The sequence below is a fragment of the Artemia sp. Qi Xiang Cuo genome, chromosome 4 (genome assembly GCF_049724085.1).
Source record: "Artemia sp. Qi Xiang Cuo chromosome 4, ASM4972408v1, whole genome shotgun sequence".
Classification (NCBI taxonomy): Eukaryota; Metazoa; Arthropoda; class Branchiopoda; order Anostraca; family Artemiidae; genus Artemia; species Artemia sp. Qi Xiang Cuo.
This window is the reverse complement of record NC_142797.1, coordinates 51,632,128-51,657,288: the sequence shown is the minus strand read 5'-3', so window position 1 is coordinate 51,657,288 and position 25,161 is coordinate 51,632,128. Positions and strand designations below refer to the sequence as shown.

General features: G+C 34.8%; 1 protein-coding gene across 2 annotated transcripts in view; it reads left to right on the top strand.

Annotated features, from left to right (window-relative positions):
- sgl (UDP-glucose 6-dehydrogenase sgl) overlaps nucleotides 1-25,161 on the top strand; it is a 91,080-nt gene that overhangs the window by 58,047 nt on the left and 7,872 nt on the right. For both annotated transcript variants that reach the window (XM_089088390.1, XM_089088391.1), the window contains exon 10: nucleotides 3,167-3,305. In XM_089088390.1, the coding sequence (XP_088944516.1) occupies nucleotides 3,167-3,305 (139 nt within the window). The remainder of the gene's footprint in view (nucleotides 1-3,166; nucleotides 3,306-25,161) is intronic.

Below are 25,161 nucleotides of genomic sequence, written 5' to 3'. Positions count from 1 at the left end.
GGGGCGCGCGCCCCCCTGACATAGTCTAAAGTAGTGTAATTCACTTAGTTAACGCAACTTTGCGTTAATTAAACTTGCTCCTAACGCAAGTTTATCGGATCAACCTGCTTTGTCCCCCCCCCTCCCTAAAAAAAAAATTCTGGATCCGCCCTTGCCTTTACAGGAACAAAATTGAAAAAAAATGAATGAAATCAAACAGTTCACCACATTTTCTGTGCAGAAATGCGAAACAAACCAGATCAGTGTTGCCTATAGTAAAGAGCCATAAGACTTCATTATATTATTCCTTTTTTTTCTTTTTTTTTTTTTTTTTTTTTTTTTTTTTCTTTTTTTTTTTACTAGAGACACTTCGGGGGAGCTCGAAATGCCTCTCGAAGTGCCAACTTTGGAGGGAGCTCATTCGATTGGAAATCAAACGTTCTAGTGCCCTTTTTAAGAGTCAAAAGTGACCGGAGGGCAACCCCCCCCCCTCCGGCATATTTATTGGACCTTTCTATGATGAACCAAATGGTTGTCTTAAAATTTCATCCGGATGTCTCTGGGGGGAAAAGGAATATAGGAAGAAGACTAGTTGCTCTCCAAATTGTTTGGTTACTGTTAATAACAATTATCTTTTAATTTTGTTCCAATGAGCTCTCTCCTGATTTTCTAGGACCCTTGGTTCGATAAGATCTTCCCTGGAGGAAACAAAAAAATAACAACAAACAACACAAATATGTAATTTTTTGGCAAAATATACAAAATTCCAAATTGAGAAAATTCCAAAATGATAGCTATAAACCTCTACAATAGGGTTCTCTAATCGTTTTGTAGTTAGGGGGGGGGGGAGATGCCTCAAAGGCTACATTTAATGCGAAACATCCGAACTCTCATTGAGTCTTCAGATAAATACAGAATTAGTTCTAAGGAAGGGGAGTTGGAGATAGAAATTCCTATTTAATCTCTTTTGATTTCCGGGAATATTTCCGGTCTACACTGTTATTATGAAAGTAAAGAGTAAAATTAAACCCCAAAACGAGCAGAATTTATTTCTTACAGGAGAAGGGCTGCCCCCTCCTCATCCCCAACCTCCTCCTCGTGGTCGTAGAAACTTCGGTGGATGCTCATTTGATTGAAAATTGAGAGTTCTAGTCCTCTTTTTAAAGTTAAAAGTGGTTGAAGACCAACCCGCCCCTATCCTAGAACCATTTTTGATATCTGGCCCTTTTGTTCCCTCTTAGGGCATTTGATCGACATTTTGAGGTACCTGTTTTATGTTTTCTCTGTGACTGCTCAATTTTACGCATGGGGGAATTTCCCGGGGGTGGTGGGATTTTCTGAGGGGGAAAACACTGGCTTCCGGAAAAAATGTTTGAGGTAATCATGAACAAAAAAGCACAACGAAATCTGCGGTTAGAAGACATGCGACAATGACCTTTGCAACGAATCACAAATGAAAATGATGTACTTTTCATTTTCCAAAATGATGCGCAACGAAATGTACAGTTAGAATGCATGCGATAATGAGCATCATAAATTGAACAGGAAGCATTTGAAAAGTAAGAAGAATTATAATGGATGAAGAAGAAATTTAATTCATGCCAGAATTTTTTAGTTTAGTTGAAATTTCTGACTTGCCACCCTATTACTTATAAGACGAAAATTGTGCTAATTCTTAATTTAGAGATTTCAGAGGGCATGTGAAATGGAACAAGCCTGGTTATTGCTGGATTACATAAACAACTAATCTGAGCAGGTAAACTAAAAAGCACGAAAAATTATCTTGGTAATGATGAACAAAAAGGAAGCACAACAAAATCTGTGGTTAGAAGGCAAGGAATGGCAAGAAACATCGAATCGCGAACAAAAATTATGTGCAACGAAACATGTGGCTAGAACACAATCGACAGCGAGAATTACAACGAATCGCAAACGAAAATGATGCACAGCGAAATTTACGGTTAGAAGACACGCGACAATGAGCATCATCAATTGAACAGGAAGTATTCGTGAAGTATACAAAATTTATAATGGAATTAAGAAAGAACTTAATTCACGCCATAATTTTTACTTCAATTGAAATTAATGATTTGCCACTCCATGACTTAAAACTAAAGAATGATATGGTCATAATGTTCGTGATTCATTTAGATATATCCGAGGGAATTTGCAATGGAACACGCCTAGTGCTACTGAATTATGTAACAAATTAATCCGGACAGTTAAAGCAGAAGGCGTGTTAAATTGTCTGGGCAATAATGAACGGAAAAGAAGTACAACGAAATCTGTAGTTGGAAGACATGTGACAAGGAGTATCACAATTAATCAAAATGGCGCACAAAGAAATCTACGGCTAGAAGACAGGCAACAGCGAGAATCACAACGAGTTATAAAAGAAAATGACGCAGAATGAATGCAACAACGAGCATCACAACGATATTATCAGTCAAACGGGCAGCATTCGCAAAGTAATTGAAGTTAATATGGAATAAAGGAATAGGTTATTTTAGCGCCGCTCAGCGAAGAAGTAAGCAAAATCAGTGCTGAGATTGTCGATCGCATCCCAGGAGAATACAAATCCTATAAAAGGTATGATTTTGTAAACGATAAAGAGATGGAGAATCGATATCACGTCATAAGTTTTTAATTTAATTGAAATTTTACATTTGTCACCCCATGTCTTAGAACTAAAAAATAACTCGATAATTATATGCAATGCGTAATGTGGATATTTGAGAAGGTAGGTGTGATGTAAAACTAGCAGTTTATGTAAAATCTTATTACATAATGGTATGGCATAGTAATTATCATGTCTGCATTACACGCAGTCGGTCTCTGGCTCGATGACCATATTTTTCATTTGATCAAAATTTGGTTTTGTGACGGGAAATGATGGGAAAGGGTTAAAAGTTGTAGGAGAGGGTCATAAGGCTGGAAATGTTTTTTGGAGGGGAGTGTATTTGCTGGTAGTGTGATATTTAGAAGCTCTAAAACATAAAAATCGATGCTGTAGTGTTTCAGTTTATAAAACAGCAAAAGATAAAACTAAAAATTTTAGGTTTAAGTCAGCAATTTCTTGGACTAGTCAAGAAGAAGAACCTATTCAAAAGCTATTTTTTTGCACCTCGTATAGAGATATTTCATTAAAAGTAGCAACTGAAAAATAATTGTCTCTTTAATTTTGCAGAGCCTTGACTATGAGCGTATGTATTCACGGATGCTAAAGCCAGCTTTTGTGTTTGATGGACGGAAGATATTGAATCATAAAAAGCTCATTGACATTGGATTCCATGTGGAAACTATTGGCTGCAAACTCAACAACTTAGGTTTGGACTAGTTTTAGTAGTCCTTGTTCCTTTAATATTTATGTTACAGCTTGAAATTTGGTATCGGGCATCACTTTTAACGTTTAATTTGATTTTATTTATCTTATTTTCTTCTCTTAGACTTTCTCACCTAAACTTTGCTCTTGTAACGATCGTCTGTCCTGCCAAACCCGGTTTTCCTTATTATGTCCTTCCCTAGACTTTTCCCTACTCAGTAGAAGGTCGGGAAATACCGTCTTTTTCAGTTAAAACGGTTCTCAGGAACAAATTTTATTAGTATAGTTTATTTATTAGGAATGAGGTATTAATTGAAGATTGCTCCAAGGCATTTATCCACAAGTTAACAAAAACAATTCTGAGATCAATCTTAACTAATAAACTTCCCTACTTGCAAGAATAGCAACAGAACTAGGTACGAATGGGGATCAAGTTTAGAAAATCCCTCGAGATTGTTTTTTTAAGTCTTTGATATGTATCACGATGATTTTTTTTTTATTGCATAATTATGTCATGTTTACGTCACAACAAATTGCGTCGCGTCATAAGTTTCGTTACGTCAAACAAATTTACGTCATGACGTTTTCATTGCATAAAACGTGGCTCAAGTCTAGATTAGGCATCATTTTTCCTTCGACTCACGAATTATTTATGTTTAAATATCACAACTTAAGATTGTCCATTCGTTCAGTCATGGCAATAATGATAAAAGAGCTTGGTCAATTTTACAGGTACACCTTGAATATCAAATTTATGAACAATCGTACTGTTACTATACGAAAGGGGAGGTGAATATATGAAGTAAAATAAGCGGGGTGTGTTTTAGCTCTACAATTTCTCAATCTAAAGTATGAAGCTTTTGCTTTTCTCGAAATATCGTGGCTCTTTGAAGGAAGGTAAACTGTTTCAGTATCTTGTAATAAAAATTGTCAGAAACATTTTGTTCCTTCCAAAAAAACGGTAAGAGAAACAGAGAGAAGGATTTAAGCAAGTTCTTGAACTTGAATACCTTCAGAAACGAAAAACTTTTTTTCCATCACGTCGTTCTTACTTTTCCTTTATTGTTAGCTTTATTGTTACTTTAACTTTGACTAGTTGTTTTTAATTTCGCTTTGATCATGGAGATGTTACTCTCTAGTAATCATACTCAGATACACACATTCTTTATGCATGCCCTCGTAGATTCATCCTTTCTTAATTTTTGATATGCTTTGTATTGTTCTGAACATAGTTTGGCCACGCTTTTTTGCTCGGCTTTATCTTTCTCATCTTAGTCTGTTCGTACCAGTGATATAGGTTGACTGAAGTATTTCGTATGTTTTTATCTCTCTTAACGAGAAGTTGAACGTTAAATGTCTAAATTTTTTATCTTTGGAGTATAGATGTTACTTCATCGTTTTCTAGTTGTCTCCTTTTCAATCAATTGTGTTTATATTTGTTTGTGCCTTGCATAACAATTGGGACCCTAGTGGGTTTTTTTCATTCTTAAGGTGTTGGGGACAATATTTTATATATTTTTATTCGTTCGTGTTGTCTTTTTGTCTGGTAGAGCTAGATTGTACAGTATAGAATATATTTTAGTTGGTTTACCTACTCCATTTTCTCCATTAACCTTTAAACAAGGTTTGCTCAATCTTGACACCAGAAAATCCACTTTTTTACAAAATCTTTTCACAGCAATAATACTTTTCGTATGAAAAAGTGGGTGCTTTTAAAGGGTGAATTACATTCCAGGTGTGATATTGGAATCGTTAATTTGCAAGGTATATTAACTAAATAAAACGAACAATCGAGAAAAGTTTAGAAGGAAAATTTGCAAGCGTTTGAGTATGAGTAACACGTTTAAGCTCATTTTAAGAGGGATTCTTCAGATTTTCAAGTGTTTGATATGCTTATAACAGTTTTTGGTATTCTGGGATATTAATTTATATTTCGATGAATTTTCTTATGAGCGCACAAAATTAGGAGCTAGTCAAGTGCTTTAGATCTGAAATCTGAAACATTCAAGAGCAGAGTTAATCAATTTGGCGTCTGACCGGCTCATTTAGCAACCCAAAAGCAAAATTCATTACCATTCTCCTTGAAAATATCTGGATGGCATCACAAAACTTTGAAAGGATGCGCACTAGAATATATAGTCCAAACAGGTGGTGCTGATCTCTTTCTTGGCCCTTCTGCAAGGAAGTGCAATGGGAGGGTTGGGGCCAGCCATCCTGTGCTTTCCTGCACCCTTCCTGTTTACCTTCCCCAGAGTTCCTCAGGTACATATTTAGAGCTGTGTCAACTCTGGCTGAACTGGTCACGCCACTGACCCCCCCCCCTCCGTTCGAAACCAAATAATGAGTTACACCAGGACTCGAGCCCGTGTCCTCACGGAGAGGTTTTTGCTAGCTGTTTTTTTTTTTTTTTTTTTTTTTTTTTTTTTTTTTTTTCTTCTATGTTTCAGGTGTATAACCAAAGAAAGATCGGTCTGTTTTCAATGTAGTTGGCTCCCTAGAATACTTTTCTTGAAAAAAAAAAAATCCTTTCCCAATCACTGTTTTTTTCTTCGAGAAAAATAAGTCGCTAGTTACATTTCAGGGCATTGGTAGCCTTCAGTCCTATATCAGTGATATAATAATGCTAACGATATTGACTAAAACGGCCTTTTGAATCGTAATTTAGATATTCTTGTCATGGCGGAACTTTTTCGACGCATGAAATTGCTACACTTCCCTGAGATATACCGATACATTGTTCTTTTATGACTAAATTGCTTCAGGATAAAAAAAAATGGCTTAAAAATACACTACTAATTTTTAAGCATATCTTGTGGGTATTTTAACTATTATTTTGGGGGATTTTTCAAGTCATTTTTAACGAGTTTTTTCTTGTAACGCGTAATGTTTGTTGTATGATTGATGTGGGAACAAACGGGGCATATTTTACCCTTACGAAGGATTTGTTCTCTCTTTATTCCTAGTCTTTTGTGAAAATGTAATCTAATTTAGGCTATAAAAAAGCATCATTTTGCTACGAAAGAAAGGGCCTCTTAGATAAATATAGTCTTTTGTCTTATTGTGTGGATCTTATAAAGTATGGGCTAGTACCTGGGTCGTAATTCAGTAGTTTGTCTTGGTGAAACACATGATTTCAACCCCTGCTCAAATGACAATTATCTTCTATCAATTTCATCTTCCTTAAGCTCTTAACAATACATTATTACCCATAAAAGTAGATTCTAAGAAAGGAGAGATGGGCTTTTCGCTAACTCATGAATCTATCATGCCAGGTGAAAGAGACCTTCAGGAACATACCTATAATCTAGATTTAAGGTCTGGGGAGGTTTTAATAACTACCCACTTTTACTCCTTCCCTTCCTCTGGGACACCGATTTCTTATGAACTTGAAAAGTGGCTGTACGTAGTCGATGAAACTTGCTTAACGGATCAGTATCTCACCTTCAGTTTTGGGAAGGTGGTTTTCAGCTCTTTCCTACTTGTAAGGCTTGAAAGATTCTTTGGAAACAGTTTCTATCTTTGGAAAACAAGAATTCACATTAGGAGTGAATCCAGGTCAAATCCTTGGAAGTCCTTGTCAAGGCCTACAGTCAAAGAAAAATGGACTCTTAAGACAACTAAAAAAAATATATAACAGATTCAAGACAGCCAAAAAAAAATTTAAGTCTTGAAGGTAGACAAGAATTGGATGATGTAGTTTAAGAACACCTTCCCCTGCCCTCTTTGGGATGTAGATTCATTTCTGAAAGTTTCATTCTCGAATTTCGACGAGTAGATTGTATATAAATACTAGCATGTTTTTTTTCTGTGCCGCATAGCCAAGTGGCCTTTGTTTGCTTCATGGCACTAATAATAAGATAAAATACTTTAAGATAAGATTCTAAGACCGAGTACTATTAAAATAAAACAAATATACAAATGAGTATCACCTGAGGTGTTTCAGAAGGCAAAGGTGGAAGGTTCGTTAGAAATAACATGTCATTTTTCTTTGTCATCGGGACTGCTTAGCGCGAAGATTTGTTCTAGGAGAAGGTTCGTGGCGGCGTAAAATTTTATTTCGGTCTTTAGGGGAATTTTCGTCCTTTTATTTATTGCTATCATTTGTTTTTTAACCCCGAGGATTGGGGAGAGGGGCTATGGTTCCAGCGATCCCCTCCTATAAGTAAGTAAATTTTATTGCCCTAAAGCCCTAGGATCATGGCAATAGAAAACAAAAAGAAAAATTCACTTTTAAATGGTATTACATAAGCATAACACAATCAAAGAGAAACAAATCTCAAAATCTACTTCTGTGCTCCATTGCTAACCTGAGAAATTGTCCTAAATTTTGCAAAACATTCATCCCTCGATACATTCACCAGCCATCTTTCATCAAACTCACACTTTCCATACACTACAATTCTCAGCTCACTCAATTCTACACACTCGTACATCAAATGACCCGCACTTTCATCCATACTTCTACACATCGGGCAAAAGTTAGGACCATCTTGCCCTCTCCTCCTCCCTAAATACTTCATTCTTACCCCAAGTGGTAAACTATTCCCCCTTAATCCAAGTATATGCTTCAATTGTTATTTTTTTTTATTATTATTATTTACCTTAAACAAAACCTCTTCACCCCATGTCTCCTTTACCGACGTGTAGAGGCACAGGGAATAAGAAAGGCTCCTGTCACATATTTGATCCATAGTGTTCATGTTGTGAAGCGAAGTAAAAATTCATTCCACTTTTCCTTTAAAGAAGCTCCAAAAAATATATTTATCAGTAGAGTAACCTTTCAATGTGTTGGGAATCCTAAATAACGGGACCCTTGAGAAATGGTTTCTCTCATCATCGGTTTTTCTTGTCCAAGAAATGGATTGCTTGTGCTGATTACATTTTCGCACGAGATTGTTTGCTTTGTTGTTTCCTTTTTTTGCTTTTTGCATGTTTTGCTAGTATTATGAGAAGGATGAGTGATGGGTGAACTGCTATTTAATGAAGGAATAAGTGTCTTTGTTTTGTTTCTAAAGAAGAACAAAATTGAACAGAATGGAAAGGATGCATTTGTTTTGGCTAACTTCTAATAGTAGTTAAAAATGAGGAAGAATAATATTTGCTTTGATATTTGTAAGTTTTTATTACCTTTTTTGGCTGTATATCATTCCTTCATTTTCGTTTGCATTTTACTTTGATTATGTCTATTTTGATTTTGTTTTTGTCCATGATTATGTTTACTCTTAACCTTGGCTGTAAAAGCCATAATCCTTACTTTTTGTTTAATCAATTAAATTTAAAAAAAATTTTGTGGGGAAATTTAATTTCTCGGAGAAGGTGGGTTAAAAGGTTAAATAAAAGAGCGGGATGTCGCAATCTTGTCGCCCAAAATGTCGGAAGATAGACCATGAAACAGAAAATCTTTGCAAAAACCTATTTTTCAAGATTGATGACATTTTGTATTTCTTTTGTTCTGTTTCTTACCATGAAATTTTTTTTAGATCAAGAATATTCTGTGACAGGCTAAAAACTGTTAAGGATTTTATAACGAGCCGTATCCTGGGAAAATTAGTTATAATTCGCAATGTATATTTAACGGTACAAACATTTTTTTTTTTTTTTTTACACTGTTTTTAACAATGTGCACAGTTATGGGCCGAAGATCTAAGTTTCTATCATAGATATAAATAGTTAATGTTGACAAGATGACGCATAGATGTGTTGCAGACAAAATAAAAGAAAAAAGGAGTATTAAACTACCATTTACATGCTGTTCTAATTATCATAAATTCATTTTTCGTGTTAGTTTTCATTTGCAAAATTATCCCCTTATTTTGACTTTCGAATTCCGCCATTATGAGCGCTGACGTCAGTAATGCGTAGGCCTCATTGCTTGCCAATTTTCTGTTCATTTTACTTGACAACAGATGTCGTATATTCGCATCTGAAATGTAATCTTAATAATAACCGTGGTGTTCATCGCGAAAGATTTTCAAATTGAAGCCGAGGATTAACATTTTTACATTGCCTTTTAAACAAAATGACTGTGTATTTTGTCGATTTCCATTTTGTTAATAAGAAGCAAGTCAAAAATAATTCTCATTTATTCTAAAGCAATGTGTAAAAACGCCATGTTTATTTAAGACTTGGTAGTTTAAACTTAATTGGGGCTTTGTCCTATCCGTTTGGTCGATTTTAGATTTATAACATTAACTAGGATTATAATAGCAATTTGTTGTTTTGAAGACTTTCTGGCCACTGCCTTGTCCGGTTTTTTATTTTGTTTTCTAATGTGTTTGTTTCGTTTATATTTTATGATTTGGTCTTGTCTTCGTTTTGTTTGTGTATTTTGCATGTTTTCTGTTGTCTAGCTTTTATATTCGTTTTTGGGATTGTAAGCCTACTTTTCACGTTTGAGGATTTTCGATGTTTTTTTTATGTTATGAAACTCAATAAATATGGTTTTCAGTTTCATTTTTTGGTTCTATATTAAAAGTTGATATTCAGAAAATAAATGTTTAGAACCGTAAAAAAGGGATTAGTAATGAAAGAAATGCTTGTCCAGTGGTTAGTATAGAATTAGAATAGCTTTAACAATTCTCTTGGTCTTTTTTTCTTTCATCTTTTTAATTTTTTTCTTTTTTTAGTTTTTCTTTCTTTCCAATTTTAACAAGTTTAATTGGTCTTTTTTCTCTCATGGCGTGGAAGCTAAAATGTCCCATGTTAATAAAGGGTGATATCTACCACTATTTTGAATTCTCAGTATTCGCTAAAGTAAACCATATAATTCGGGTTTTCGGAGATTAAATATAAGGGAAATGTCTTGTAAGGGGGCTCCTATGAAAATCTAGTTGAGGTTATAGCTACTTCGAATTATTAAAGAGCTCTGCCCTTAGCCGAAATTATTTTCCGTATGTAGTTTGTAGCAGGAAGTTCCTGGCTGGGGATGAGGAATTCAATCTGTGGGACTTATTTTTATTTTGCGTCTCGTCTTGGTGTCGTCCTGGTGTAAATGGAACGTCGCAGTATGTGACGAGGCTAACAGTCAAATGAAAGGGAGGTATGTAACCATAATTGACCTTTTATGGGAAGTCTATGGCCATATATAGGTTAGTAGCTACTTGGTAAAGAGAAGTGGTAAAATAGCGAATAAATGTTGTTTTCCTGTTATTATTATTATTTATTTGAAAACCCGTCATGCAAAAAAAAAAAAAAAAAATGCAAAACGCTAAGCAAAAACAAAATAAAAAGACACTGTACGCAAAGCAAACAGCTATAAACATGGCAAACACTTTGATAAAATTTGGAGTTGGTACCAAGATCTAAGCGCATTAATCGAATGAATGTAAAAACACATGAAAATGGGGCAAATGCTTATATAAATTCCGGGGTCAGTACCAAAGACCAATGATGGTTAAGATTCTTTGAACTAATATCATATATAGGAATTTGCTTTTTCTGCGGAAATTATGGGGTCGGAAACACTAAATTCTTTAACGATGAAGGAATTGCGGATCCAAGAGGGAAGCGAAGAAGATATTTCGTGAAGCGGAAGAAGACTGATCGGAGTTTGGTTTGTCCAGACTTTGTAAAAATGATCGGAACTGGTGTAATACGAGTATATAAATAATGCGATGGTGCAACGGAGTTAAAAAGTTTTGGAGTAAGACGGTTATAGAAAGGTTGCTTTCTCGTGATGAGGAATGTAAAACAAAGACCGACTGGACGTCCGATGTGAGTTAATAAAACTGTGGTGCAGCCTGTATTTTATTGAAGAGCATATGGGGAGGCCAAGGTAAGTTGTGTGATCAACTCGCTTTATCATGTTGAACACAAGGGAAATTTCTTCTAATGGAGCTTGATTCTAATTGAATAATACAACTTGGGACCTTTCGGCGTTAAATTTAAATCCAAGTCTTGCATACTCGGGATGTAGCGCATCTAATGCAATGGACAGTGCGACTCAAATTTTGATTGTCGTCTGCATAATAGACTAGCAACCAATTATGACTGGCAAGGATGAAGAACGAGGGAGCAGAAGATTGCGCATCAAGAACTCCATTGCCTAAAAGCGAAGCCCCTCAGCTTCGGTTGATGAATGAAATATTAATTGAATTTTAAGACGAGAATCTTGGAAAGATGTAATATATGAAGGGATGCCCCGTGATTTGTTGCTGCATGGAGTAGCGTGAATCAAATAATCAAATGTTTTACGCATGTTCTGACCAGCTGGCGCGAAAGTTTTGCCTGAATATTCAGCATTGATCAATGCGTTTTCGATAACAGGCAATGCATAGGTATAACCAAGGCGTGATTGGAATCCGAATTGGTATGGTGTTCAGGAACTTCGGAGAGCTTAGGATAATTAACAGCTACGTTTATAGTGCGGAACGTTGAGCAATAGGTGACAAGGTCCTTTCTTTGGAATTCGAGTGGGATATTCAGTTGAAGACGAGGAGGATACAACTTAACAGTCATGCGCTTCTATCTATGTTCACTGCTCATTGAGCCATCAGCTGTGATGGGAAGGAGAGGCTTGCATCAATATTAGGGGGGATCCTGGCAGAAGCAGATTCCTCCTTTTATCCAGAAAGAAAAATCAAGAGCGTTATAAGTAGTCATTATAGGTTCGCATGTAAGATAGCTGTTAGGGATAGTTGCTTAGATTGTGTTCGCTAGTGTATTGTAAAAAATAGCGAGAAAGTAAAACTCCTATGGCTAATTAACCATAACAATTCAACGCAGTGTATCGGCATCCAATTTTGCATCCAATCTGCACACAATAATTAATAAGAGGGGAACTCTCTGCGTCAGTGCCCATATCATCTGTTTATTCGAAATATATTACTCCAAATGACTGGAGACTAAGGAGTAAATTCTCCCTTCCAAGTTGATCTTCAGGACCCTTCATAGAGAGTTACAATATTTGGGCCTAAAAATAAATGTTGTACGGTTGCAGATCCCTCCCAAGAAAAAGATCCACTGAACTTCTCCCGCATAAACTGTAAGCAACTGTGCAATACACAATAACACTCTCTATTCGATTACTATTAGTTTATAATAAACACTCATTTTGTGTTGACTGCAAATGGGTTCAGGGAGGCATGTATCATCGCATGGCGGTATGGCTTCTGGGAATGCGAGGTTTTCGACCGTTCTAAAACAATCGGCTACCTCAGAATTTTAGTTCGATAGCATTTTTTCGGGCCAAATTCGTCTTTATTTTTGTTTTGTTTTTGTGAAAATTAGCAATTTACTGTGGCTTCACATATTTTACTCAAAAAGGACTGTTCAAGTTAGCCTTCGATCAATATTTTGCGACCAACTTGTTTTTTAGTGTTTCGGTTTCTATTGACAAGTGTCACTATTTATTTCCTGTCATTTCTGTCGTAGACCAATTATTGTGTAGACCCGCAGTAAGGGACTAAGAAAAAACTATTTGTTTCGGACTGTAATTTTTAAGGTAGAATTAAAGCCTACATCAAGGGTGTCAATATACGAAAGTATTTGGGGGCGGGGGGGTAAAGGCATTTGTTTAAATTTAAGGGGGTGTTTTTTTGTTTTTCTTGTTTTCTTTGCAATGGAAATATCAAAAAGAGTTCTTCAAAGAAAATACCTATAAAAGATATGTTTAAAATCTAGGGGTGGAGAGTAAAATAACATAGGGGAAAACTGGCACCCATACCCCCCCCCCCCTCAGTTGATGTGCTCGGAAGACTTTTTGGATATTCTGTTTTGTTGTGAAAATAAGTATTTGAGCACTGACAGTGAAAAAGGGAAAACTCTACATAACTAAAATAAACAAAGGAAGTTGCTTGAGCATAAAAGGGTTGTCTTATATTGCAGTACAACCTTCAGTTCCCTCAGGTGTTTTCTGAGGGTGGGGGGAAGTAGTCGCCTAAAATCTCTTACATAGAAAAAACACACATCTGACTAACTGAACAACCGTGTAACTGAACCACAAGCAACTGAACCAATGTGCAACTGAGTCCCTGTATAACCGAACCCCTGTGCAACTGAACCCTCGTGTAACTGAACCACCAGGCAACTCAACCCCATTTAACTAAACCTTCGTGCAACTAAACCTCCATGCAACTCACCCCATTTAAATGAACCCCCGTGTAACTGAACCCCCGTGCAGCTGAACTACCATGCAATTGAACCACCTTGTAAACGAACCCTCGTGTTTCTGTACCATCGTGCAACTGAACCACTGAACTCAGTTTTCAGTTTTCTAAAAATATGAGGCAATATCATTGGGTAAAACACAAGTTAGAATTTTTACATGTTCAACCTTGTTGGAATTGTCTGTTTCTTAAAGTCATGATATAACACCTGTCAAGATCATTCATAAAAAAGCTTTGTTTTATTTTTTCCAAAAAAAAGAAAGAAAAAAAGATCCGATGTCACAAACCATTAAAGCTGATTTATTTCTCTTTTTTCCAGATGAGTCAGACCTTTCTGGACGTTAAGTAATAAACATCTGCGTTTAAAATATTTGACCTTTGTGAATTTAGATAATGAATTTTGATCAAATGTCTTTGAGGAGATTGCAGCTAAAAAGGATATGGGAAAGGGACTAGTTGCACTCCAGCCTTTTTTTCAACATTCCTTCAACTTGCCCAGAAAGTTTAAACTATATACCCTCATGTTTATACCTTAGCTGTTCTCGCCACATTGCAGATACGTCGTCTTGTAAAACTGGATGCACAAAGTACCTCTTGATTTAGTTGAAGATACTCCTTAGTATTTTCCGAAGGATGTGACGGCTGATATCCTCAGCAATTTTAGATATTGCTGGTATTTCATTTTCACAACCAATAAAGGAAAAAATTTCTTTTGATTGTGGTTGGCATTCTTCTTGACATTTCCATAAGGTTTGACTTTAATGCTCCATGCCTTTTTTATATTTATAGGATCAAACATACCCTCTTTTCTTGATAAAAAAAAAACACCTCGTTATGTTAACAATAGGCAACTTGCATAACTTACAGCTCTTGTACCAGGGGCTAGTGGTTGTTAACCCTGGACGCATAGTTATTTAACCTTTGATTTGTTTTAAATAAAATTGTTATCTCAAAATTATTGATCGGATGTATTTGGGGAAAAAAGGGTCGGGTAGAAGCACTTCGATAACTTTCAACTCTTAAAAACCATACCGGAAATTTTGATTCCCAATCGAATGTGCCCCCCCCCCCCCCCCCAAGTTCACACAAGAATCTTTTTCATAAAAACCTTATGTGTTAACAGTGAGTAACTAGCTTAATTTATAGCCCTTCCTCCATGAGCTGATGGTTTGGTTGAAAGCCCCAGAATCATGGTTATTTTACCTTTAGACTATTTTGAAAGAACATTTTTTTTATTATTATTTTGATTGGATGCATTTGGGGGAAAATGGCGGTTAAGAGAGAGAGGCTGATTGTCCTCTGATTACTTTTGATTTTTCAAAATTGAACTTGAAATTTCAGTTTCCAATCGAATGAGCCTTTTCTAAAGTTTGTAAGACCATCCCTTCCATGAAATCCTTAAATTTTAACAAAGGGTAAGTTGAAATAACCTACAGCCCTTACCCCGAGGACTGTGGGGTTTTTTGTTAATCATGTAAATTAATCACGTTTTATTGTTCGGTTGGAAATTAAAAGTTTTAGTGCCCCTTTTAAAGTCAAAAGTGATTGCAGGGCAGCCAGCTTCCCCCCCCCCCCCCCCGGGAAAAAAACCTGTGGAAAATACCTCCCGAAAATACCACTTAGTGGAAAATACCTCCCCGTGAAAAATTTTCCCCCGAAAAATACCCCTTGCGGTTGGTATCCAATCACTTTCAACTTAAAAAAAGACTAGGACTGCCTAAGGATTATAACTAATTTCTACCTCCATCCTCCTCTCGTCTCTCCCATATAGCTAATTCTGTATTTATCCGAAGGTTCAATGAGAGTTGAGATGTTTTGGCATTAAAATGCACCCTTTGAGGTATCTCCTTCTCTCCCTAGCGACGAAACAATCAGAACCCCATTGCAGAAGTTTAAGTTCATTTTTAGTTTTGTAATTTGCCCATTGCTTACAGATAGTGTTTTGTAATTTGCCCATTGCTTACAGATAGTGTTTGTTATTAGGAAACATACGGACATTTTTCGCGTGGGAGTTTTCTGAAGGGGGGAGAGAGTTTTTGGAGAATTTTCCATGAGAAGAATATTTTTGAACGGAGGGGGGGGGCAAGACTTACACATAAATTCCTCTGTTCGACTTTCCTTAGCACTTATCAGCAAAATTAAAGAATTAACATAACCCAAATAAAATATTCCGATTTGGAAAACCGTATTTTCCACGAGTGAGTATTTTCCAGGGGAGGGTTTTCCCATGGGAGAGGGGGTAAGGGAGGGTTTTTCCATGTTAGAGGGGGAAGGGTAGACGCATGGACCCGTAGAAAGTGACGGGGTGAAGGGAACCCCCATTAACAGACATAAAAAGGAGAAATAAATCTGGCCATAAGAGTTGGTGACGTCCAATTTTTTTTGTTTTGTGACAACTAAACAGAGCTTTCTTATTAATCATCTGGACAGTCATTTATATTATGACTTTAAAACGCAAACAATTCCAACAAGGTTGAACATGTATAGATTCTAACTTGTGTTTTACCAAATGTAAGTACGGTGATTGAGTTGAATGAGAGTTCAGATATATGATGGTACAGTTTTATGGTGGTTCATCTGCACGGTGGTTCAGTTGCATGGTGGTTCAGTTGCACGGTGGTCCAGTTGCACGGGGGCTTAGTTAAATAAGGTTGAGTTGCACGAGGGTGCAGTTAAATAAGGTTCAGTTGCACGAGGGCTCAGTTACATGAGTAGAGATGACCCTATAACTCCGATCAGCACACCATATATGGGCATAGAACCACGTGGTTTAGGGTTTTTGTCAGTGAGAATGAAAAAACAGTATTTTTGTCACTTGAAAAACAGGAACTTTCTCACTTTTATGTGTGTTTTTAGGGTCTTTGTCAGTGAGAATTTGAAAAACAGGAACTTTCTCACTTTTGTTGGATTTTTTTTTGGTTGTTGTCATTGAGAATGGAAAAACAGTAACTTTTTCACATTTATGTATGTTTTATGGTCTTTGTCAGTTAGAATAGAAAAACAGGAAATTTATCACATTTATGGATGGATGGATGGATGGATGTATGTATGGATGGATGGATGGATGGATGGATGGAGGGAGTGATGGATGTATGGATGGATGGTAGGGTATGGATGGATTGATGGATGGATGGCTGGATGGATGGATGGATGGATGGATGAATGGATGTATGGATGGATGGCTGGATGGATGAATGGATGAATGGATGGATGGATGGATGGATGGATGGATGGATGGATGGATGGTTCTTTCAATTATTTCGGTGAAACAGTTAGAGACATTTTAAAATATGATTTTTGAAGAGATTTTAGAAGAGAATTTGAGGGTGAAACTCTGTGGTCGTTATAATACACAAGTTCCATTTGAACAGTGTTGTGAGGTCCCCTACCACAACCCCACAGGTTTCCGATCCCCCCACCCCCGCTCCGAAGGAAGCCACCGGTCCTCAATGGGTATCTGGGCTCCCCAGGGGCCCCCGGGGCGCCCAAGGCTCCTGTGCCCCCATTATAAAACTTTTTAAGGCTTTATTTAATCTTTTCAGGACAAATTATTATTTTAGGGAATTATTTCGGTGAAACAGTTAGAGACATTTTAAAAGATGATTTTAGAAGAGGATTTGAGGGTGAAACCCTGTGGTCGTTATAATACACAAGTTCAATTTGAACAGTGCTGTGAGGTGCCCTACCAAAACCCCAAAGGGGTCCACTCCCCCCCCCCACAACCCCAAGGAAGCCCCCCGTGCGCCAAGGGTCTCCGGGCTCCCAAAGGGCCCCCGGCGCTCCAAAGGCCCTCCCCCGGTCCCCAAAGGTCCACCGGGCTCCCAAAGGACCAATCGGCCCTCAAGTGCCCCCCAGTTTAGTTATAGTTAAGAGTTTAGAGTTTTTTAGCTTAGATTCTTAGCTTAGAGTTTTAGTTTAGTTTAATTTTAGTTAAGAGTTTAGAGTTTTACCATAGAGTCTTATCTTAGGTTTTTTTTAGAGTTCTAGTTTAGTTTTAGTTAAGAGTTTAGAGCTTTTAGCTTATAGTCTTAGTTTAGAGTTTTTTGTTGCAGTTCTAGTTTAGTTTAGAGTTTTAGCTTAGACTTGGAGTTTTAATTAGAGTTCTAGTTTAGTTTAGTTTTAGTTAAGATTTTATAGTTTTAGCTTAGAGTATTAGATTAGATTTTTTGTTAGATTTATATTTTATTTTATTTTTATTTAAGATTTTAGAGTTTTAGCTTAGAGTCTTAGCTTAGATTTTTTGTTAGAGTCCTAGTTAAGTTTAGTTATAGTTAAGAGTTTGGAATTTTACCTTAGAGACTTATCTTAGAGTTTTAGTTAAGTTTAGTTTTACTTAAGAGTTTAGAATTTTAGCTTAGAGTCTCAGCTTAGAGTTTTTGTTAGAGTTTTAGTTTAGTTTTAGTTAAGAGTTTAGTGTTTTTAGCTTAGAGTCTTAGTTTAGAGTTTTTGTTGAAGTTCTAGTTTAGTTTAGTTTTAGTTTAGAGTTTTAGCTTAGACTTAGAGTTTTAATTAGAGTTCTAGTTTATTTTAGTTTTAGTTAAGAGTTTAGAGTTTTTATCTTATAGTATTATATTAGTTTTATTTATAGTTATATTTTAATTTAGTTTTATTTAAGATTTTATAGTTTTAACATATAGTCTTAGCTTAGAGTTTTAATTAGAGTTAAAGTTCATTTTAGTTACAGTTAAGAGTTTAGAGTTTTTAGCTTAGAGTTTTACTTAAAGTTATAGCTTGGTTAAGATTTAGTTAAGAGTTTTGAGTTTTAGCTGTGTCTTAGCTTACAGTTTTTGTTAGAGTTCTAGTTTAGCTTAGTTTTAGTTGAGAGTTTAGAATTTTACCTTAGACTCTTAGCTTAGAGTTTTTATTACATTTCTAGTTTATTTGAATTTTTGTTAAGAATTTGATGTTTCACCTTTGAGTATCAGTTATACTTCTAGTTTAGATTACCTATAGTCAAGATTTTAGTTTTTTAACTGAGTTAACTATAATATATTTTTATTTATAGTTATATTTTATTTTATTTTTAGTTAATAGTTTATAGTTTTATATTAGAGTATTAGCTTATAGTTTTTGTTAGAGTTCTAGTTTAGTTTAATTTTATTTAAGAATTTGATGTTTTACATTTGAGTTTCAGTTAGAGTTCTAGTTTAGTTTACTTTTAGTTAAGAGTTTAGTGTTTTACCTTAGAGTCTTAGCTTAGAGTTCTAGTTAGAGTTCTCGTTTAGTTTTAGTTAAGAGTTTAGAATTTTAGCTTAGAGTCTTAGCTTAGAGTTTTTGTTAGAGTTCTAGTTTATTTTAGTTTTAGTTAATAGTTTATAGTTTTTGGATTAGAGTCTTTTGCTTAGAGTTTTTGTTGAAGTTCTAGTTTAGTTTAGTTTTAGTTAAGAGTTTAGAGTTATATCTTAGAGTCTTAGCTTAGAGTTATAGTTAGAGTTGAAGTTTAGTTTAGTTATAGTTAAGAGTTTAGAGTTTTTAGCTTAGAGTCGTAGTTTAGAGTTTTTGTTAGAGTTCTAGTTTAGTTTAATTAAGAGTTTAGAGTTTTATCATAGAATCTTAGCTTAGAGTTTTTGTTGAAGTTTTAGTTTAGTTTAGTTTTAGTTAAGATTTTAGAGTTTTTTAGCTTAGAGTCCTAGCTTAGAGTTTTTGTTAGAGTTCTAGTTTAGTCTAGTTTTAGTTAAGAGTTTGGTGTTTTACCCTAGAGTTATAGCTTAGAGTTTTAGTTAGAGTTCTAGTTTAGTTTAGTTTTAGTTAAGAGTTTAGAATTTTAGCTTAGAGTCTTAGCTTAGAGTTTTTTTTTAGTTTTAGTTAAGAGTTTAGAATTTTAGCTTAGAGTCTTATCTTAGAGTTTTTGTTAAAGTTCTAGTTTATTTTAGTTTTAGTTAAGAGTTTAGAGTTTTTGGCTTAGAGTTTTTTGCTTAGAGTTTTTTTTGAAGTTCTAGTTTAGTTTAGTTTTAGTAGAGAGTTTAGAGTTTTAGCTTAGAGTCTTAGCTTAGAGTTATAGTTAGAGTTGAAGTTTAGTTTAGTTATAGTTAAGAGTTTAGAGTTTTTAGCTTAGAGTCGTAGTTTAGAGTTTTTGTTAGAGTTCTAGTTTAGTTTACTTGTGAGTTTAGAGTTTTATCATATAATCTTAGCTTAGAGTTTTTGTTGAAGTTTTAGTTTAGTTTAGTTTTAGTTAAGTGTTTAGAGTTTTTTAGCTTAGAGTCCTAGCTTAGAGTTTTTGTTAGAGTTCTAGTTTAGTTTAGTTTTAGTTAAGAGTTTGGTGTTTTACCTTAGAGTTATCGCTTATAGTTTTATTTAGAGTTCTAGTTTTGTTTAGTTTTAGTTAAGAGTTTAGAATTTTAAACTCTTAACTAAAACTAAACAAAAACTCTAAGCTAAGACTCTAAGCTAAAATTCTAAACTCTTAACTAAAACTAAACTAAACTAGAACTCTAACAAAAACTCTAAGCTAGGACTCTAAGCTAAAAAACTCTAAACTCTTAACTAAAACTAAACTAAACTAAAACTTCAACAAAAACTCTAAGCTAAGATTCTATGATAAAACTCTAAACTCACAAGTAAACTAAACTAGAACTCTAACAAAAACTCTAAACTACGACTCTAAGCTAAAAACTCTAAACTCTTAACTATAACTAAACTAAACTTGAACTCTAACTAGAACTCTAAGCTAAGACTCTAAGCCAAAAACTCTAAACTCTTAACTAAAACTAAAATAAACTAGAACTTCAACAAAAACTCTAAGCAAAAGACTCTAAGCCAAAAACTCTAAAGTCTTAACTAAAATTAAAATAAACTAGAACTTTAACAAAAACTCGAAGCTAAGACTCTAAGCTAAAATTCTAAACTCTTAACTAAAACTAAACAAAAACTCTAAGCTAAGACTCTAAGCTAAAATTCTAAACTCTTAACTAAAACTAAACTAAACTAGAACTCTAACTAAAACTCTAAGCTATAACTCTAGGTAAAACACCAAACTCTTAACTAAAACTAGACTAAACTAGAACTCTAACAAAAACTCTAAGCTAGGACTCTAAGCTACAAAACTCTAAACTCTTAACTAAAACTAAACTAAACTAAAACTTCAACAAAAACTCTAAGCTATGATTCTATTATAAAACTCTAAACTCTTAACTAAACTAAACTAAAACTCTAACACAAACTATAAGCTATGACTCTAAGATATAAAACTAATCTCTTGAATTTAACTAAACTTCAACTCCAACTAGAACTCGAAGCTAAGACTATAAACTAAAACTCTAAACTCTTAACTAAAACTAAACTAAACTAGAACCACAAAAAAAACTCTAATAAAAGTACTCTAAGACAAAAAATCTAAAATCTTATCTAAAACTAAAATAAACTATAACTTTAACAAAAACTCTAAGATAAGACTCTAAGATAAAATTCTAAACTATTAACTAAAACTAAACTAAACGAGAACTCTAACTAGAACTCTAAGCTAAGACTCTAAGGTAAAACACTAAACTCTTCACTAAAAGTTAACTAAACTAGAACTCTAACTGAAACTCAAAGTTAAAACATCAAATTCTTAACTAAAATTGAACTAAAATAGAACTCTAACAAAAACTCTAAGCTAATACTCTAAGCTAAAATTCTAAACTCTTAACTAAAACTAAACTAAACTAGAACTCTAACTAAGACTCTATGCTAAGACTCTTAGGTAAAACACTAAACTCTTAAATAAAAGTAAACTAAACTTGAACTATAACTGAAACTCAAAGTTTAAACATCAAATTCATAACTAAAATTAAAATAAACTATAACTCTAACAAAAACTCTAAGCTAAGACTATAAGGTAAAACTCAAAACTCTTAAGTAAAACTAAGCTAAACTAGAACTCTAACAAAAACGGTAAGCTAAGACTCAGCTAAAACTCAAAACTCTTAACTAAATCTTAGCCAAGCTATAAATTTAAGTAAAACTCTAAGCTATGACTCTAAGCTAAAAATCTAAATTCTTAACTGTAATTAAACTGAACTTTAACTCTAACTAAAACTCTAAGCTAAGACTACATGTTAAAACTCTAAACTATTAAATAAAAATAAAATAAAATATAAATATAAATAAAAATAATCTAAGAATATAATATAAAAACTCTAAAATCTTAACTAAAACTAAACTAAACTATAAATCTAATTAAAACTCTAAGTCTAAGCTAAAACTCTAAACTAACACTAAACTAAACTAGAACTTCAACAAAAACTCTAAACTAGGACTCTAAGCTAAAAACACTAAACTCTTAACTAAAACTAAACTAAACTAGAACTCTAACAAAACTCTAAGCTGAGACTCTAAGCTAAAATTCTATACTCTTAAGTAAAACTAAACTTAACTAAAACTCTGAGCTATGTTTCTAAGGTAAAATTTCAAACTCTTAACTATAACTAAACTTAACTAGAACTATAACAAAAAATCTAATATATTAATATAAGATAAAACTATAAAATATTAAATAAAACTAAAATAAAATAGAACTCTAAAAAAAACTCTAAGCGAATAATCTAGGATAAAACTCTAAACTCTTAACTAAAACTAATGTAAACTAGAACTCTAATTAAAACTCCAAGTCTAAGCTAAAATTCTAAACTAAACTCTTAACTAAAACTAAACTAAACTAGAACTCTAAAAAAAACCCCTAAGATAAGACTCTATGGTAAAACTCTAAACTCTTAACTAAAATTAAACTAAACTAAAACTCTAAGCTAAGAATCTAAGCTAAAAACTCTTAACTATAACTAAACTGGGGGGCACTTGAGGGCCGATTGGTCCTTTGGGAGCCCGGTGGACCTTTGGGGACGGGGGGAGGGCCTTTGGAGCGCCGGGGGCCGTTTGGGCGCCCAGAGACCGTTTGAGGCCGGGGGGCTTCGTGCGGGGTTGGGGGGGGGGCATCGGATCCCTTTGGGGTTTTGGTAGGGCACCTCACAGCACTGTTCAAGTTGAACTTGTGTATTATAACGACCACAGAGTTTCACCCTCAAATCCTCTTCTAAAATCATCTTTTAAAATGTCTCTAACTGTTTCACCGAAATAATTCCCTAAAATAATAATTTGTACTGAAAAGATTAAATAAAGCCTTAAAAAATATTATATTGGGGGCACAGGAGCCTTTGGGGCCCGGGGGGCCCCTGGGGAGCCCAGATACCCTTTTAGGACGGGTGGCTTCCTTGGGAGCGGGGGGGGGGGGATCGGAAACCTTTGGGGTTGTGGTAGGGGACCTCACAACACTGTTCTAATGGAACTTGTGTATTATAACGACCACAGAGTTTCACCCTCAAATTCTCTTCTAAAATCTCTTCAAAAATCATATTTTAAAATGTCTCTAACTGTTTCACCGAAATAATTGAAAGAACCATCCATCCATCCATCCATCCATCCATTCATCCAACCATCCATCCATCCATCCATCCATCCATTCATCCATTCATCCATCCATCCATCCATCCATTCATCCATCCATACATCCATCCATCCATTCATACATACATACATCCATTCATCCATCCATCCATACATCCATCCATCCATCCAACAATACATCCATCCATCCATACATCCATACATCCATCCATCCATCCATCCATCCATTCATAAATGTGAGAAAATTCCTGTTTTTTCATTCTCACTGACAAAAGCCATAAAACAGACATAAATGTGAGAAAGTTCCTGTTTTTTCATTCTCACTGACAAAAACCATAAAAACATCCAAGAAATGTGAGAAAGTTCCTGTTTTTCAAATTCTCACTGACAAAGACCATAAAAACACACATAAAAGTGAGAAAGTTCCTGTTTTTCAAGTGACAAAAATACTGTTTTTTCATTCTCACTGACAAAAGCCATAAACCACGTGGTTCTATGCCCATATATGGTGTGCTGATCGAAGTTATAGGGTCATCTCTACTTACATGGGGGCTTAGTTGCGCAGGAGTTCAGTTGTACGGTGGTTCATTTGCATGGTCGTTCAGCTGCAGGGTGTTTCAGTTACACGGTGGTTCAGTTGCAATGGAACCATTAAAAATTTTTTTTTTTTTTAAACCACACATCGTATTAAAAAATGTGAAAATCCACACATCGACTAAAAAAAAAAAAATAAGGGGGAGTCGAATTCACAAACTAGAAATGAACATGCAGTTTATATGAGAATTGTAGGAAACTGGGGAATATCTTGAAACTTATAGTGGAGGTTAGTCTTAGCCCCTTCCCCCACCACCACTTTTCACAAGTCTATGACAATTTTTGAGAAATTTTGAAGCACTGGCATTCACTTATTACGTAATTTCAGCATTACGACTGTTTGATGAGCTTAAGCCAATGGGTGTTTCTACACATTAGTTGTGAATATAACCAATACTGCTTTTCAGTGGAACCCAAATAAAAGATTTAGGATGGGACGGGGCCCGTAAAGTACCCATCCCTTAAGGCTCTATCTAAATCAGACATAGAAGGTGTATTTTTACTGACGAAGTGTAAACAAATTAATACTAGAAGTAAAGGATTCTGATAGAAGTTGGTGGATTTTTACAGTTTCATAAATTCTTTGTGGGAACTAAAGTTATACCTCGAGTTAATCTTGCTTCTCTGAACCACTCCAGAATCATAATCTTTTACTTCGAGATTACACGATCTACTTGGGTTTTTGTTACTCTTTACTATTACTGTTTCTTTGTAACTTGTGCCAGATTCCTATTACAGATGGAAAACTGCTGTTCCAAAAATCCATCTTTTCTAGTTTCAAAAATTATGCCTTAACTCTTGACTTCCAAACAATCACGATTAATCAGAAATTGTATGCTTGTAAATTGAACAATGTTCAACTCGAGAAATTATAAAGGCATTCATAATTAGCGCTGTAGTCGGACGTAACTTAAATTTTATTAACAGCTGTGACCCGCGCATAACCAGTTGAAGGCAGTTAAAGTGTGACTCTGGATCACAGTACACAACTAGACTAGATTTGTGTATGTGTGCTCCGGACAAAGCTCTATAGCTTATTGATGCAACCTCTTTGAATACATGAATGTTTTGAGCCTTATACGAATCATTTTTAATGTCTAGCTTAAACCTTAATCATAATTCGCTGTTTCCAGTTCTTTCCCTCAGCTTTTTTTACTCCGTGACTTGGCTACGCTTTGGTAATCAATTGCTAAACAATCCTTAGATGCAGTCTTTGGCAGTGTAACAATAAGGGAAGGGGCGATGAAATATAAAGGAGCCTGATAAGTTTTTTTGCACTTTAAGGAAATGGCCTTATCTTTATGGTCGAGAGAGCACATTGGTCTTTTCAAAACTTAGTTCGAATGTTCTGCTGATCTTCCTGAGAAGCGAAATGTCAAATTTTTATAAATACTAAGAAAAAGAAATGAAAATTAACCCTTGCCCATGCACAGATTTGGAGTATTGACGAGGAGTCATTTTTTGCTCCCACATCTTTTTTATGTAGGTTAATCGATAAACTGCTTATGGCTATGCCAATTTTATTTTAATTACAGCATGGCTGACAAACAAAATATAATAACTTATTCTTAGGCAAGGCCGTATCTAGTTTTAGGGGGTTTAACCCCCCCCCCCACAAAAAAAAGAAAGAACGAATATGTTTTTCTGACTGGTAAAAACTTTATTATACTTTATGACATCTTTATCTACAGGTATATCCTGAAATACGGTTATAATTGAACCATCTCACTCGCTGCAGATTAAATGTTAAGCTCTGCCGTTGATACTGTAATAATTCTTCAT